The sequence below is a fragment of the Equus asinus genome, chromosome 5, assembly GCF_041296235.1.
Source record: "Equus asinus isolate D_3611 breed Donkey chromosome 5, EquAss-T2T_v2, whole genome shotgun sequence".
NCBI classification, from domain to species: domain Eukaryota; kingdom Metazoa; phylum Chordata; class Mammalia; order Perissodactyla; family Equidae; genus Equus; species Equus asinus.
The window spans coordinates 86,830,286-86,847,432 of record NC_091794.1 but is presented as its reverse complement, the minus strand read 5'-3'; the positions used below and the strand labels follow the sequence as shown (position 1 = coordinate 86,847,432).

The 17,147-nt window shown below is 41.6% G+C and overlaps 1 protein-coding gene across 1 annotated transcript in view; it reads right to left on the bottom strand.

Annotated features, from left to right (window-relative positions):
* Nucleotides 1–5,312: 5,312 nt before the first annotated feature.
* Nucleotides 5,313–17,147, bottom strand: part of PSMB2 (proteasome 20S subunit beta 2) — a 30,513-nt gene continuing 18,678 nt past the window's right edge. The window contains exons 4-6 of the mRNA XM_014840108.3: nt 9,075–9,237; nt 7,550–7,599; nt 5,313–5,548 (exon numbers count right to left, since the gene is read on the bottom strand). Coding sequence (XP_014695594.1) covers nt 5,441–5,548; nt 7,550–7,599; nt 9,075–9,237 — 321 coding nt within the window. The 3' untranslated portion in view covers nt 5,313–5,440. The remainder of the gene's footprint in view (nt 5,549–7,549; nt 7,600–9,074; nt 9,238–17,147) is intronic.

The following is a 17,147-nucleotide window of genomic DNA, read 5'->3' as shown; positions in this document are numbered from 1 at the left end:
TATCTTAAACTATTCTCTTCACCATTCCCTTTGTTCTGGCCACACTGGTTTCTTTTCTGTTCCTCAATTTACCACTCTGTTTTATACCTCAGGGCCATTGCACTCACTGTTCTCTTTGCTTGGTATGCTCTTCCCCCGGTTCTTTGTAGGTGTGCTGTCAGAGACAGATATTGAGTGTTTTGCAGAAGGGAACATGGGGTCTAGGCATCATCTCCCAGGGTAAAAGTCCAAAGATGTGATTCCTTTTCCCAAGAAGTTTCGCTGCCGCAACCCACCCATATGAAAGGAGGAATGGAGGAAAGGCTGGAAGCATGCTCTGCTTTAACCAAAGCCCTGGGTCTGGCAAGACACATTCAACTAAAATTATCTTAGACTATGGGAAGTTGAAGGGATTAAATGAAATAACAGATATACAGTATTTAAACAATGCCCACCACATAGTAAAAGGTTGTAACTACCTCTAAGGTGAAAAAGGAAGAAACTAGGTTATCACAAACTTTTCAGTGCTGGATAAATTTCCCTAAATTAACCATGTAGTCCTGACCAATCCTATTTTAGAGATAAGAAAATCTTATCAACTCGCCCAAGGTCACAGAGCTAGTAAATGGGACTCAGGCAGATCTGTCTGATCCACCAATCCCTTCGTTTCCACTGTACCACATGGCCCTCTGCAGAGAGGTTCAGAGGCCTGAGCCCAGAGAGGGGAAGCAGGTCCTCCCAGGCCTTTGGGCCCCAAGGCTCTGCTCCTCCAGTACATGGTCAGGGTTCTAACAGTGCAGAGGCAGCAGGACAGTGTGGAGACTATAAGTGGCAGAAGAAGCTTCTGATGAGGTCTCTGCATTTGATTCTTCCCAGTAAGGTTTTTTTGTTGTCTTTTTTCCCGTAGCAAAAAGTGTTTTAGCCACTGACTTGTTTGGTTTAGCCCTAAGCAAAAGTGGACGATGATTAAAGAAAAAGTATACACAGATGGTTTACACAGCTTCTTTTTTGCCAAGTAGCTGCAAACTGAAAGAGTATTTAGATTGGGTAAGCATCACGATTTTGGGAGTTTAAAGACTTTCACTTAAAAAAAGACTTTCTTGGGGCCAGCCCCATGGCTGAGTGGTTGGGGTTCGTGCACTCCGCTTCTGCAGCCCAGGGTTTCACTGGTTCGGATTCTGGGTGTGGACCTGGCACAGCTCATCAGGCCACGCTGAGGCAGCATCCCACATAGCACAACCAGAGGCACTCACAACTAGAATATACAACTATGTACTGGGGGGCTTTGGGGAGAAGAATTTAAAAAGAAAAGAAGATTGGCAACAGATGTTAGCTCAGGTGCCAATCTTTAAAAGACAAGACTTTCCTGTTTTCTTTTAAAGGATCATAGTGCTCAGGAGGAATAAGAAAAAGGAAGCCTTTGAAAAGCTTCCCTCCCTCAAACCTCATAAAGGAAGAGATGCAGGCCTTTCTCTTCCCAAACACAAACTCGTAACTCACACACAGGGGCTCAGCGAGTAGCAGACATCTAGAAAGGATCCCGGGAATGTCCCTCCTTCTCTTGACTGGGCATGGCTGTTGCTTTAGTCCAAGGGTCAAGGTGAAGAGACAGTGAAAGGACTCTGGGCTTCAGGCATTAGCCAGGATTCAGGCAGAGCAGGCTTAGCCACTGTTGCTCAGCTGGCAACACCACTGAGAGCTTCCCAAGCTATTCCAGTGCCCTCTTCCATCTCTCTTAGAGGTTCTTTGTCAGTCTCACAGACCTCTTCACCAGTCAGAGCTGAGCTTCCCTACCCTGAGGCAAACAGCTGCTCTCTCCTCCAACCTATCCCCTCTCACCCCAAGCCTGGAAAGGAATAAACTGTATTAATCACCTGAAAGCAGATGGGAACCCATCAGAAGACCATTCTGAGCAGTGTTTGGTAAGGAATGTTAAAGAATTGGTGCATTCCCAGCGTTTTTCAAACTTCAGGAAATCGATTTACAGGGACACAGCTGGCATTTAAAAAAATAAAATCTGATAGAAGAAAACAGATTAGAAAAATACCAGCGTGCACTGCATTGTGACTCGAGCACACTTATATACATATCTGTAAAAAGTTCCACAAAGCAATGCTTACTGTTTTCACAGTTAAGTATATAAAGAGGGGTGACGTCATAAATCTATGCTGAGGCCACATAAATTCAGTTGGATCATGGGCTTTAGGAGATGTAGAAGAGGGAAAGGAAATTGGGGAGCTAGATCAGGGAGCCTAGCATGTCAAACTAAAAGAATTGGGCTTTATTCTATAAGCAATGGAAAAACATCATTGAGTTTTAACTGAGGAGAGGAATGAATGATCAAACGTGGTTTTAGAGTACAGAGAAGAACTGGACAGAGAACAGATTAAAAGTAGAAAGAAGTTAGGAGGCTGTTAAAATAGTCTAAGAAAGAAATGATGCAGGATAAACCAAGAATAATGGGGACAGAGATTTTTATTAAGAGATTTAGGAAGTAAAAATGCCAGATCTTGGTGACTATGTAAAGGCAGGAGAAAAAGAAGAAATAAAAAATGATGCTCAGCTAAATGCAATGTGGTATCCTGAACTGTATCCTAGAACAGAAAAAGGACAATTAGTGGGAAAACTGGCGAAATCTGAATATAGCCTGGAGTTTAGTTAATACTAACGTACCAACCAATGCAGGTGTCTTAGTTTTGACAAATGTACCGTGGCTATGTACAACATTAATGTTAGGGGAAACTGGGTGAGGGGTATAAGGATACTCTGTATTATCTTCGCAACTTTGCTGTAAAACCAAATTTATTCCAAAATAAGTTTATTAAAAATAAATGATGCTGGGGGCAGCCCCGTGGCCGAGTGGTTCGGCGGCGCAGGATTTTGCCGTTTTGGATCCTGGGCGCGGACATGGCACTTCACATCCGGCCATGCTGAGGTGGCATCCCACATAGCACAACCAGAAGAACCTACAGCTACAATATACAACTATGTACTGGGAGGCTTTCGGGAGAAGAAGAAGAAGAAGAAAAGACTGGTAACAGATATTAGCTCAGGTGCCAAGCTTAAATAAATAAATGATGCCTAAATTTCTGGCTTGGGCACTTGGGAGCCAAGTGGCTCTAATTCTCTAAGATAGAATGCTGCAGAGGAAGTTTAGAGGATGGCAGATGGTAAGGCTCAGCTTCAGACATGTTGAGTTTGATGTCCCTCTGGCTGGAGGGTAAGATACTGAAGAATAAGTTGATCTGGAACTCAGAAAAGAGATCTGGGTTAGAGAAAAGAGATTAGGAGTCAGGAGGGGCTGGTAGGCTTGCCTGAGATTACCCTGAGGACACTTACATTCAAAGACAGAGAACCAGTTCATTTCTGGAGAGGCCTGGATGGAGAATAACAAGGTTACCATTGATAACATACTTACTGAGCACTTACTTGCCAGGCCGTTCTAAATGCTTTACTTTATCTCATGGAATCCTCAGAACCTCCCCCATGGAACAGGTACAATTATGACCATTTTATAGATGGAAAACCCCATGGTTTTCATGGGAAAACCATGAAGCAGAATTGCCTTTGCCTTAGTAGTGGTACTCACCTGAGGCAAGCATCAGAATCATCTGTGGAACTTTAGAATAGATACCTTAGAGAGAGACTCAGGAATCTAGCTAAAAGCCCAAAGCCATGAATAGTCATAGTGGTGTTGGAGGTTGAAGCAGCTGTGGTGATGTGACTCCTCCCCTCCCCCCTGTTTATTCTATGATTAGCTTTCTCCTTATGGTATAAAGCATTTACCACTGGTGTACGAAAAAGTGTATGACATTCAAATCTGATGTTAACTCAATACTGTTAATATGAATGTTCTAGAGAGGTAGTATCTTAGAAATGATACATTTCACTGCAGATAAACCAAAAACCTATCTGTATGTGATATTAAGAGTAGCAAAGAATTAGAATTAGATAAAGTAGGGCTTATCTTAAGACGAAATGGTGCTCGAAGTGTGGCTCCCAGACCAGCAGCAGCAGTAATTGGAAATGTCAGAAACACAAAATCTCAGGCCATATCCCAAACATGCAGAAACTATAGGAGTAGGAGCCAGCAAGCTGTGTTACAGTAAGTCCTGCAGCGGACTGGGATGCATGCCAAAGTGTGAGGACCACTGCTCCAAAGAAGTTTCAAATCTAGTGGTTCTCTATCATTACTGAAGATAAGAATACCTTGAGAAGCTTTAAAAAATATTCCTATGTTTAGGCCCCAAACCTACTTAGAATCCGGGAGTGAATGCAGCCTAATTATGTAGACTAAAAAAGAAAACTCCCCAGGTGATTCTCATACAGACATCTGGTAAAGAACCACTGTTTTAGTGGAACCAATCAAAAAATATCTATATTATTCACTCCCAAAAAGCTAGATTAGGAAGTTAAACAGATATCTGGCTAAGTGCCTAGAGTGCATCGATTTAACAGAATATTATACAACTGTCAACAAGAATAAAGTAGCTATATATGTACTGATATAAAACAAACTCCAATATAGTGTTAAATGAAATAAGCAATGTGTAGAACATTTAAAATATTTTTAAAAGGGGATGTCTAGGAAAAAAAAAATTAAATTAAAAAATTGGGGCCGGCCCCATGGCTGAGTGGCTAAGTTCGCACACTCTGCTTCAGCGGCCCAGGGTTTCGCTGGTTTGAATCCTGGGCGCGGACACAGCACCACTCGTTAAGCCATGCTGAGGCAGCATCCCACATGCCACAACTATAAGGACCCACAACTAAAAATACACAACTGTGTACTGGGGGAGTTTGGGAGAAAAAAGAAAAATAAATTACATAAAATTAAAAGGGGACGTCTGCATGTGTGTAGGCACGCACATGTGCGCACACGCTTTATACAGGAACAGCATGTCTCTTAAAGGATAGATAAGAAATTAGTAGCTGAAGTTTCCTCTAGGAAGAGAAGCAGGTGATCAAATTATAGTGAGGGCAGAGACATTTTTACTATGTGTTTTTGTACTGTTTGCATTTTCTATTAAGTGCATGGTATTGGCCACTCAAATTAACTAACTGATTTAAAAAACTTTAAGCTTAGGGGCAAAAAGAACCACTGCTTTAGAGGGAATGAGTCATTAGCAAGCAAGATATATGAAAGAGCTAGACGGGAAGGAAGCAGGGCAGTGAAATGGAACGTGGGGCTGTCGGCTGCTAAAGGGCAATTAGAGCAGTGATGAAGGGAAAGGGACAAGAGGAAAGACAGTCTTGGAAAAAAGTCCAATGCAGACAATCCTCCCTCGATTCCTTCCTGAGGTGACGTTAGGTAGACTGAGACTCAAACCAGAGAGCTCAATTTGTCCATATGCAGCTTTATTCTGAATTAACCACCTTTCAAGAGTGCAGGTCCAAAGAGTAGAAAAAAATAAAGGAGCCCATCCAAAAAAGTTCCCTGGCAAGTGTGAAGGAGGGCATGACGTTAGGAGCCATGTTTAGGAAAAGAAATGTTGTCCAGCTCGTGAATGCCATTTTTGTCAATGATTCGAACGCTGAAGGCTGGCAGATTCAGGATGAAGCGTTTCTGGAGCTGCAGAGAGACAGGAGGGAAATCAGTCAACAAATATTTACTGAGCACTAACTATGGGCCAGGTTCTGTTCTAGGCACTGGGCAGACCAGCAGATAAGAGCTTATATTCTATTTGGGGCAGCTGGTCCTAAGACACTGAGGAAAGCCCAAACTGCAGCTGACAGCTGACCAGAAGCTGGTGAGCATGAAGTGGGAGGCACAGCTGGGAGCTTTCTCTGGTCAGTCAGCGGACGAAAGAATGAGACAATCCAGTGCTCCAAGGCTTCATATTGCCCACAGTGCTACCTCTCAGCCTAGGAAACACAGACTTCTCTTCTAAAACGTCTCAAGGTAATAAGGCAAATAAAGGAGTGATTGCCCTAGGAATAAGCTTTGGACAAAGCAATGTACTCTCAAGTCCCAACAGTTGCTCCAGTCACCCAACCACGTTATAAGAACTGGCTGTGAGTGTGCTTGTGTGTGTAGCTGGAGGGGCGGCGGGAAGGATGTGGGCAGAACTGCTCTTGGAACAACCCCTGCTTCTGTCTCCTCCAATCCAAGCTGACCCATCATTAAAGTAACACCTCTGCACTCTCCTAAGACTCTGCTTGAGAGGCTGTTCCACAGGAGCTGTGGCCTGCGTCCATGGAAGCAGACAGCCCCACTAACCTGGGTAGACTGAGGAACAGAGCTGGAGGAAATCTTTGCTTCTGTGGCTATCCTTCCTGGACACCTCACTTAAAGTCTCCAGAAGAAAAAAGAAGGCACAAAGCTCTCTACTTCCTCCCTTAGGAGCACGTCCCAGAAATGTCCACCTCCCCAGGCTTAAGCCCCCCTCCCTTGCTATTTCCCATCTCCTTCTCAGCTGAGGGCTGGGGAGCAACAACCCATTCCATTCCAGAGACCTCTGGCTGATGACTCCTATGTCCAGAAACAAGCTCCAAGATCAAGAAAAGGTGACAATAAGGAAATGTGGGTTTCTAAAATGATTGTCTTTAGGATCCCTGGGTAATAACGTCTCAAAGCACTTGATACTCCAGTGGCTTCTTCCTGACACTTGGGGCTGCCAGACTAATATGGTCTCTCAGCTGAACGGTTAAGCAAAGCACATGAGTTTAATCTGTTTCTGCTTTAGAAAGGGGATTTACAAACAAGAGGAAGAAGGGGGCACTGTGGACTGAAAATGACAGGCTTGTGTAAGAGGCAAACTGACGTCACGTCCAATGCTCCCAGCTGCTCTCATTCTCCTACTCTCTCACTAGACCACGAATTCCAGTTTAGCCTTAGCCCCCAAGAACAGTTAAAGAATGAAAACAGGCCCGCTTTCTTTTCCTCTTCATTCTCCATTTACAGCCCAAAGCCTCAGACTCTTAGGAGCAGTACCAAAATGGGTGAGGTCCATGTTCCTGGCCTCATAAACTAACGACTACTCTCCTCGTCTGCCCAAAGCTCCCCAGTTGCGTTCTATGGCCTCCTGAGTTCTCAGGGGAGGCTCTCTCTAGGGCTCATGCACTATTAAGGGAACAGACAGTATGGCCACTATGGGTGGCACAAGAATAGAGAAGGTATAAGGTCTAGGGCAGTAGTTCTTCAAGTATGGCCCACTTACCACCTGCAGCCAAATCACCTAGGACTGCTAGTGAAAATATTCCTAGGCTCTACACCAGGACGACTGAATCGGAATCTCGGGGGCGGGGTGTGGCAGGCATGAATCTGCCCTTTTTTCTTAACAAGTTCCCCAGATGATCCTTATACATGCTAAAATTTGAGAACCACTAGTCTGGATGAACCAAAATGTAAACAAATTACAAGACTGACATTGATGAGGGGGTGACCCATGAGAGAAAAAATAAGCTTGCTACCCACCAAACTCTATCCCTAGTAGCAACTTCACATCTGGTTAGTGGGTATTTATTACACCTTCTGGCAAGGATCAGAAAAAATCCAACCAAGGAACTAGAACAATTATTGGCAAAGAGAGAGACAAAACATTCCTTTCAGGATCCCAGGGGAGCTACTCACCTCCTCTAGACATTTCCTAAGAAGCTCCACTGCCCTCTCACGTGAGATAGCTGAAAGAGAACACAGAGGCCAAGTACTCAAGGTGCTGCCATTAAGTCCAACTCTCCACTGCAACTTCTGATTAAGTTTCAAAATTCTTCAGGTCAGTGTGTCACACAAACAAAAAAAGCAAAAATATGCCTAGCCTTCTAGCTTGCAAAAAACGTATTCCATATGTAGTTGAGGGTGCTCCAGATCCAATGCTCTGGCAGCCACAAGCCATTGCAAATTGATTTGCTACAGAGAAGGGTAAGCATGACGGAATTCTGCCTCCCATGGCCAGGGCCTGCCTCTAGAGGAGTCCAGCGGCCTGCCTCTTTTTCATAGCCCATCCCCCCCACAACCCCCGCTTTGGGCCAGGGCTTAAATCAGTTCCATCTGCCCTAGCCAGCTGCAAATCAGGCAAAGAGAGGACACGGCCAGAGTTTTAGTCTCACTTTCCCAGCTGGGTCTCAGTTTAACAATGGAAAGAGAATTCATAGGATGGAGCTGAGACTCGCATAAAATAGGAGCCAAAGGAAGAGTGTATGGGCATGGCAAACCGGGATGACATATTATGCAGTCAGGCTTCAGGGGTGGTTGGTGGTTATTTCGGTGGGCAAATCAGCTGTATTACTGACAGATGCCAAATTAAGCAACAGTCACTAGGAGGCCAGGCTAATTCTTTTCAGGATGTGGCCTGGAGCTCTGGTGTGGGTGAGGTTGAGCAAGAGGGCAGCACCAAAAAAGGAATGAACAAGTCAGATTTTTACTATACTGACAGGGAAGAATGGAATGTAAGAAGTGGTTATCTGTGCTGCATCTATAGCCTGAAAAAGCTAAGAATCCTAAAAGCCTATTTGCTCACAGTGGCTGAAGTCAAGGTTGGAATTGGGGTCAGAAGATAGAATTTAGCACTAAAGCATCCCTGTCCAGAAGCTTTGCCAAGCTGACAGTTTATTGACAAGTAGAGAGTCCAGCTTTTTCTTGCAGGAGGGGGCAGCTGTGAGGTGATAAGAACCAAGGGAAGGACCCAGGCTTGTGCCTTCCAAAGCTTTGACATTTAAACAAAGAAATCTTCAGTTGTCATGCTGGGGACCTGTTCATCCTCACAGGCTCAAAACAAACACACTACTTGGTTTACTTGCTCATTCTCCAGAGCTGAGATGCTAATAAGCATCTAAGCAGGGCAAAATGAGTAAAAAACCCGAACTTTTGTAACTGAAGAATTATAGTTTTACTCACTACTCCAATTCCCCTTTAAAACAAAACCCAGCTTTGGCCATAACACTCATTTTGTCTTGCAAAAGAGGGACTTTTTATCAGCTTTTCAATAACCGTACTGACCCATAGGAGAGAGTAGCTTCCAGAGGATACCTACATATGCTTCTTAGGATCCATCCTCTATTCAAGCCCTGGCCACCCAACTCCAAGGGGTAGTGCACAAGACCAGAAAGTAGCTGAGGACAGGGCTCTACTACTCCCTACCTCGAGTGCTGGAACTTACTTGGTGTGTAGTATCGGTCCAGGATACTGAGAGTCAGGAAGGCACCATAGCCGTGGGCTGCGAAAGGGGCCTTGGCCAAGGCGGCCAGGTAGTCCATGTAGTAGAGAGCTGGACCCTCATGCTCATCGTAGCCAGCCAGGAGGAGGTTGACATGATATGGAGTCTACAAAAGAAAGACATGGCAAAGTGATGGTCAAGCAGTAACACCAACATCTCTTCCCATGGCAAATGGGAGCATCCCAATTCTTGATGAATAAGAAAATAGCTGCAGCTGAGTAAATCACAATGAAAGTAAAAATTCAGAGAAATCTAAAGGACCTAGAGTGTGGTAAGAGGTGAAGGGAGGTCGGTGTGTTTTCTTTGAATAGAAGAGCTTTTGGAGCACTTTAAGGTATATATAAGAGCTGCTCTCTGCTTAAAGCCTATGGACCAGAACTTGTTACAAAAGCATTTCAAAGGCAAAGCATGGGTGCTCTTATGTCTTTCCTAATTGCTGAAACCAATAAACACAATTCTGAGAGTGTCAGGCCACAGACTAAAGGAAGCAGCAGCTCCAACCACATCATCCAAAATAAAGAGACTCAGTCTGGGTACCTGGACCAAAATCTCAAGTGGTAAACTGTCTGCCTCACTCTTAAAGAAACAACTCTTGGGGTGGGGAAGGATAGTAGCTCTCAAATATTTAAGTCAAATAACTAAACTTTTAATGTAGACAGTAACAATGGAAGTCCACAAATACAAAGAAACATAGTAATGCTAGATGAACTGTAGATTTAGGTGAGATGCTAACATTTTTCTAATCTAACAAGGCTCCTCTAAGATAACTAAGAAGTCATTTTTATCAATGAGACAAAAAGTAGTTATAACTTAGATTTATAGATGTCCTTTCTTTGTATTACCTGCAAGTCTAAAAATGCAATTTCTACAAAGGACCTTGACCAAGTCTGCCTTGCTTTTCATCTCCAAATGGATGATTATTTTTTCTACAGCAGCTAGGCCATTTACCATGTTAAATTCAGTCTGTCTATAACCCAGGCATCAGTGGTGAGACTCCCACCTTACACGGCTTCCTTTTTCTCTGCAAAATTTGTTTTTCCTCTTGCATTTGCCTCAGTGGGTAGTGAGCAGCCCTTACCCATGGTTATGTGCCCATCCCTAAACTTATATATTCAATTAAATGCACATTAAATGAAACTGAAGACACTTATGAACCCTATTATAGAGCATAAATAACAGCTAATGGTCCTAAAAGTGATATCTTACATTCTTTGAACACTGATTAACATGGCAGCCTGAAGAAACTCAGATTAGAGGAACAAGTGAAAATATTACATATTTACTTGGAATTCCAAGCCAGCTGTGCTAAGTAACATCTCCTGAATATTACAGTGTAACCCCAACCTGCAAACAAGTTTCTGCTTTGGGGATAAGATGGTGGATAGACTCAGAGGAGTAAGAACTGACCAGAAGTAGTCAAGTCTTCTGAGAAAGTAATTACCTGCCTATCACATTTCCCAGTGGGTAGTGTGCTATACTCTGCCAGGACCTGGAATTCTCTGCTGCATTCCGTGACTCCGTTCTTAGTAAGCCAGACCTTAGGCAATATATTTAACCCCTATGAGCTTCTGTTTCCTTATGTGTAAAACTGGGTTAATTAATCCTTCCCCCACCTTCTAGGGAGTACGGTGAGAAAAAATATCAGAGGTGAGGTATCCCAAATTCTGGAAGAAAAGATGCCACCTAAATTCCTAGTATATGAGCTATACCCCAGTCTCCTTTTGACAGCTTACCACTTTAAACAACAACAAAACTACTGAAATTAACTAAAGACAAAAAACATATAACTAATAGCATTTTTTTTTTAAGTGTGGAAACTATTGTAAAATCAGGCAGACATAGAATATCTTGGTGTTCTTACAGTTAAAATTAGGATAGCAAAAGGAGAGAGAGACAGAGAAATATAGCAAGGGGATTCTAAATGGTTTCCCTCCCCAAGAGATTTATAATACAGTCTCTTACCTATCAAAAAATAAGTTCTTCTTTTTGCTAAGAGGATAACTCAACTCTTCCTCATTCACTGCCAAAACACTCATTGTATGGTTAACCAAAACAAAATAACTATTGCAAGTTGCAGTGGTATATTAAGGATCCACCCAGATATCCAAAGAGGCCTAACCAGCAGAACCCAGACGTGTTCTGTCTCCAGTGAGGATCTTGCCCATACTATGAGATTAAACTGCGTTTAAAACAATTAATGTGATTTTAAAAGCCACCACCAGAAGATTTTACATAAAACTATGTTAACAGAATTCCAAAAGCAAACTGTATTTCTTAAGTCTATATAATATTTATTTATGCTCAGGCATCTGACACACACACTCATCAAAGTTAGTATTCAGGAGCTAAAACACGTGGTATAGAAGATAACTCACAAATTATTGTGTGACTTTGAATTACCAACTTTTGCATGTGTGAGATGCTTAAGCATAAATAAATGGTGTTATCTAGACTAATTAAATCAATACATCTGTGTAACAACTTGCAGTTTCTGAAATTCTTCTGACAATGCTCCATCAAAGATCTCTGGTTTACACTAGTTTTTTAAAATTTCAAATAAAGTTTGGTGTACTGTCATTCTCTCACTCCTCTAAGACTGACAGCTCAAAATGACAAAGCCATAGTTATGGCTTTCTTGACTGTTATATTCCCTCATATTCTTGACTCATTAGTGTTTTCCTAGAATGAGACAAATTCCAAGCCATTCAATTTTGTGCTTTTTTACAGCACACACACATGTGACTGCTTGTGGTGTGTTTAGGGAAATAGTATGTGTAAGGCACAATCCACCTATTCAAATATTTATACCAAACATCAGCTCCATGAAGGCAGGACTATACAAGGCTTGTTCAATGATGTACAAGTATATAGTATATTCTCAATAAATAAATAAATATTTGTTGAATGAATGAATAATAAGCATACCAGAAAGCATTACACGTCTTAATATATATATGGCTAATGCCTTGTATCACAAGAAGAAAGATTAAGAAAATCACTAAACAAATGTTAGAAAGAGGTAGGTTCTACTTCTGAGAACTGGTTCAAGTTTAAATCAATTGCCAGCATCTCTTTGAATGCACATATATTCTTGCTTTTTGCTAGACTCCTGGGTCCTTCTCTTTCTACCTCCTTTTAGACATGGGTTGCTAAGTAAAGAAAAATTTAGGATATAGATCAGGCATTTAGAATTGAATGAAGGAGAGAACAATAAGCATAAATAAATATCTCAGGAAGAAAGAGCTGGGCTACACTGTAGAGTTAGATCTGAGTTTGAAATCTGGCTCTAGTACCAGATGTGTGGCTTTAGAAAAGTTAGTCACAACCTCTCTGAATTCTAATGTTCACATTGAAAACAGGGGATAATACCTACTACAAAAGGGCTACAGTGAAGATTCAAAGAGATGATGCATATAAATGGTACGCATAGTACCTAAAACATAGCGAAGGTTTGATAAATGCTAAAATTACTACCAGAAAAACAATCATCTACGAAGTTCATAGTGTCCACGAAATAAACAGGGCAAGTATTCAGGAGAAGCCCATCTACTCCTGGCACTGAAATACAAGATAAATTCCTCATCTATGTCTTCATAAAGGGATACAGAGAGATGTTTTTAAAAAGTGCCCAGTACACTGCCTGACACATGGTAGGAATACAGTGAATGACAGTTTACTCCTCTTTCCTTCCTTGACTCTTCAGGGGCTCTAAACGTGATGGAGTTCATTGTCAAAAACATTCACAAGCATTGACACTTAGAGCATATCTGCTTCACGGTCAACACACCCTAACCTATCTTGAGATTGACATAGGCATTTTCTGGAAACCTGAAAAAACAAAAACAAATCCTACATCCAGATTTGGAGAGTAAATTGCTATTTATTAAGTACCTTCACGCTGTTTCCACCCTTACAAGTATGTTCCTCCTGAGTGCTAAGCCTCACTTTCGAACTACTTTTTCATCAGTTCTCTTCTTTCCCATGATCAGTATTATATGTGAGAATTTGCCAATGATTCTGGGGAAATGGGAACACTAATCAATCACGACAGAAATGCCAGAAATCCTCTATCTTTTACGAGTAATCCTTATTCTGTGCATGACATAATCGAGTCTGTGGTTATCTCCACTATTCCAATTGTTTAGATAGCAAGTCTAGGCGGTAAACAAAGTTATGAGGTCCCCAAGGTGAGGAACTGTATCTTTTATGTCTAGGCACCTTCCACAGCAAAGGCTAGGATGAATAGTATATATAATTTTGAATTAACCTAAACTTCCCAATGACCAGTAAATGAATCTAAACATTTAGCTGAGATACTCTGCCCAATGGCCTTGAGGATCACCATCAACGGTTTGTAGTGCAAATACGAACATGCTTAGGTTTAAAAGTTGTATCTAATTGAGATATATATATATATATATATATATATATACATAAAATTTTAAACAAACCATCCTGGGAACTCAAAATGAATTTTAGCTTCTAAAATAAGGTACCGCCAAAATTTTGCCTCTTTTTACAACTGCGAAAAAAAAAACTAGACAACGTGGTATCTTTTCCTCCCTTAAAAAATACATGATAGAAGCCTATTTTTTTTTTTTTTTAAAGATTGGCACCTGAGCTAGTATCTGTTGCCAATCTTTTTTTTCCTTCTTCTTCTTCTCCCCAAAGCCCCCCAGTACACAGTTGTGTTTTCCACTTGTGAGTGCCTCCAGCTGTGCTATGTTGGGACACCACCCCAGCACAGCCTGATGAGCGGTGCCAAGTTGGCACCCAGGAGCCAAACCAGTGAAACCCTGGACCGCCAAAGCGGAGGGCATGAACTCAATCACTTGGCCACGGGGCTGGCCCCAAAAGCCTATTTCTTAAGTGGAGAGCTTTAAGTCATTTTGATATTTCCTCATCTAAACAGCAGGAATAGTAACAGTATCCACCATTACAGGACTGTAGCAAGGGTTAAATAAATAAATCTAAAGTGGTCAATGCAATGCCTGTCACATAGTAAAAATACAAATTAGCTATTATCACCATCATTTCACCACCACCACCATCATTTTTAGCATCTGACTACATTATTTACAGATCTGACTATATAAGAAGATCAGGAAGACATACCACAGAGAACCAATAAAATTATTCACCTGTTTTTGGTTGCTAAAAGGGATAAAATTTAACCAATAAGCACATTTCTTACGTACTTCTCCCTGGGATTGAAATAGACATCCAAAGTACCCCTGAGCCCTCCAGAACTGAGCTCAGTTCCTTTATACATTTGGGAGGAAGGGGTGTAAATGGCACACACAGGCAAACTTTCCTTAAGTTAGATGGAGTTGTTTCCTTCCTCCAACTTTTGTGCATAGAACTCCTTGAATATTCCCTCTGTCATGAAAAAGAAACACTGTAGTGATTAAAAAGAGTGTGAAATTCCATAAATTTTACAGCTAAAGAGAACAGTTGTGATAAATACACTGAAACAACAAAATCAGCGATGAGAGTCTGGGCGGTGACAAGCAGCGGTGTGACATCTGGCGGAAGCCAAAGTCACAGCAAGGGGGAGAGAGGTGGGCGTGAGGAAGCATCCTGCCGAGCGTGGACACAGAAAAGGAGAGGAATTGACAGTCTTCCTTTGGAGCCAGGCCAGACTTTGCCACCTCTAATTGAATAGGACAACGTTGCTATGAGTGAGGTGCCGTGGAGAACAGTGCAGGTTCTTTTGTGACGTGCTGAAACCTGGAATGTTAAGCAGCGTGTGAAGCATACTTCCATTCCTGGAGGGTCAGTAATTTGGAAGGAGATGCAGAAACCACCAATGGGATAAAGGAGTTTGTCTAGTGATGACAGTGTTTTAACAAATAGACTTCTAAACACACTAAACAGAGAATGGGCTTTGAAGGGAACAGTGCTTACTATTTCTTTTAGCCTAGCCAGTGTCAAAGCAACCTAAAATTCCATCTTTGGCACTAAGTATTTCACACAAATGCAGTTTACAGAGTTAGAGGGGATCTAAAGCTCCACTAGTTTATACAAAATCCCTTCTACAAATGTGGGAACTCAAGTTCAAAGAGGGGACAGTGACTTGCCTAATTAGCGTCAGAGTCAGGACCAGTCCTCCTGATTCCAAGTCTTGTGCACTTTTCTAGGAAACCATGCTGCCTCCACAAAATGGAAATTAGTGTGAAATATGATTCAATATGTAAATGCAAGTTTCACACTCGAATATTTCAAAATGTACTATTTTGCATACCACACCTATTGTTCTCTATTTCCTCTATCACATCTTATATGACCAATAACACTTCAAGTTTTAAAAGGGCAGGTTTAATTAATTTTTAATTAACAAATCAATTATTATTTTCTTACACTGGTGCTTTGAACTCTGAATCAGGAGCTTGTTTCCAATAACCAACAGAATTTACTAGCTATCCACTTTGGGTGGGTTTGGTGGTATAACTTTAAAATTTCAATGTCAATTTTGCTGTTTTAATTAAAGGACTTTTGTACCTATATTGGAATTGCAATATTCACTATTTCAAACACTTAAAAAAAAAATCTCAAAGATTTCAGCAACTTCCAACTGTCCTCGTGACCGAAGTACCTTTTCCAGCTCTAAAAGATTATGGTTCTAGGATGGGGTGGTGGTTGGGGAAGAACTACCTAACCTTAATGTCTACGCAATACAGAACCATTTGTGCCTTAACTTTAATCCTCTTTGATGTGGTCCTTTTTAAGGAAACCCATAAATCTCTTTTCTAATAACAATGGTGACTATGCCTTAAGTATAAATGTACAGAGTTCATAAAAGGCTTCAACCAAATCCCGAGAGAGTTCTCTGAGACTACAACACAGGATAATTATGAAATGGGTGGATACCCTAATCAACTTCACTTGTACATTTGGAATGTGAATATATTATAAATTCAATAAATGTTATTTGACATTTACTATGTGAGAAGCACTGTGCCAGGTGATGAAGATGGAAGCCTGGATCTGGAAGGCGCTCACAAGGTAGACAAGGGTAGGAAGGATTACAGATAGAGGAAATAGCATATATGTGAAGGTAAAGAAACGTAGGAACACGAAATGTTTGGGTACTGGTGAATATAGGACATGTATACCTAGTGAATTACATGATTTCAGCAGGAAGCAGAGAGGAAATGGGATGACAGGAACTGGGACGATACCGTCATTGGCTTCCTAAAGAGTATGAACTTCACTATGTAAACCATGGAGGACCAGTGAAAACCATTCCCATTCCCCTGCTGATTCAAGCCTTTTTCATGTCTCAGAACACTGCAGAAGCAGTAGGGATGCAGGGGGAGATATGGAATATGAGATGTATTTAGAAGGCAGAACTGATAGGAATTTACAACTAGTAGAATAGAAGATGAGGAGTTAAGAGGACTCTCAATAAGGGGAAATGTGGTAGAGTAAATGTAAAAAGCTCAATTTAGATCCAATGAGCTTAAGTTATGCTGTGCAAAGGCAGCTGGCAAGATAAAATAGTATACAGCCAAATTTATGAGACCAAATGAAGAGCCAGCCAGTTAGGAGGTTTTATTTACACACACGTTCCTATGCTCACATGTGGAAGACAGTGAAGAAAACAATTACAACAGGATACTATGGCAGAGGTATTCCTAGGTTGCCATGAGGGCACAAAGAGGTTGAGGGTAACATATGTGAGTGGGAAGCACAGAGAAAGTTTTCCGAAAAATGCTGAACTGAGTCTCAAATGACAATTAAGAGTTACCCATTTGGAGACGTGCAAGTACATTCAGGGGAGAATGACCAGCAAAGTGGTGTAGGCGGCAACAGCAGAGATACAAGAGAGGAGACATGGCAGGCTAGGGGAAGTGCAAGTGATTCAGTATGAAGTGGACAATGTGAATGAGAAAGGGGTCAGAGGCAGGTCTGGGGAGAGAGCAGGGGAAGCAGTGAAAGAACAGAGATGAAGCAGAGAGGCTAATCTCTAAGACTATGAACTTTTTGTTTTTTTTATTTTATAGTATCTATAAT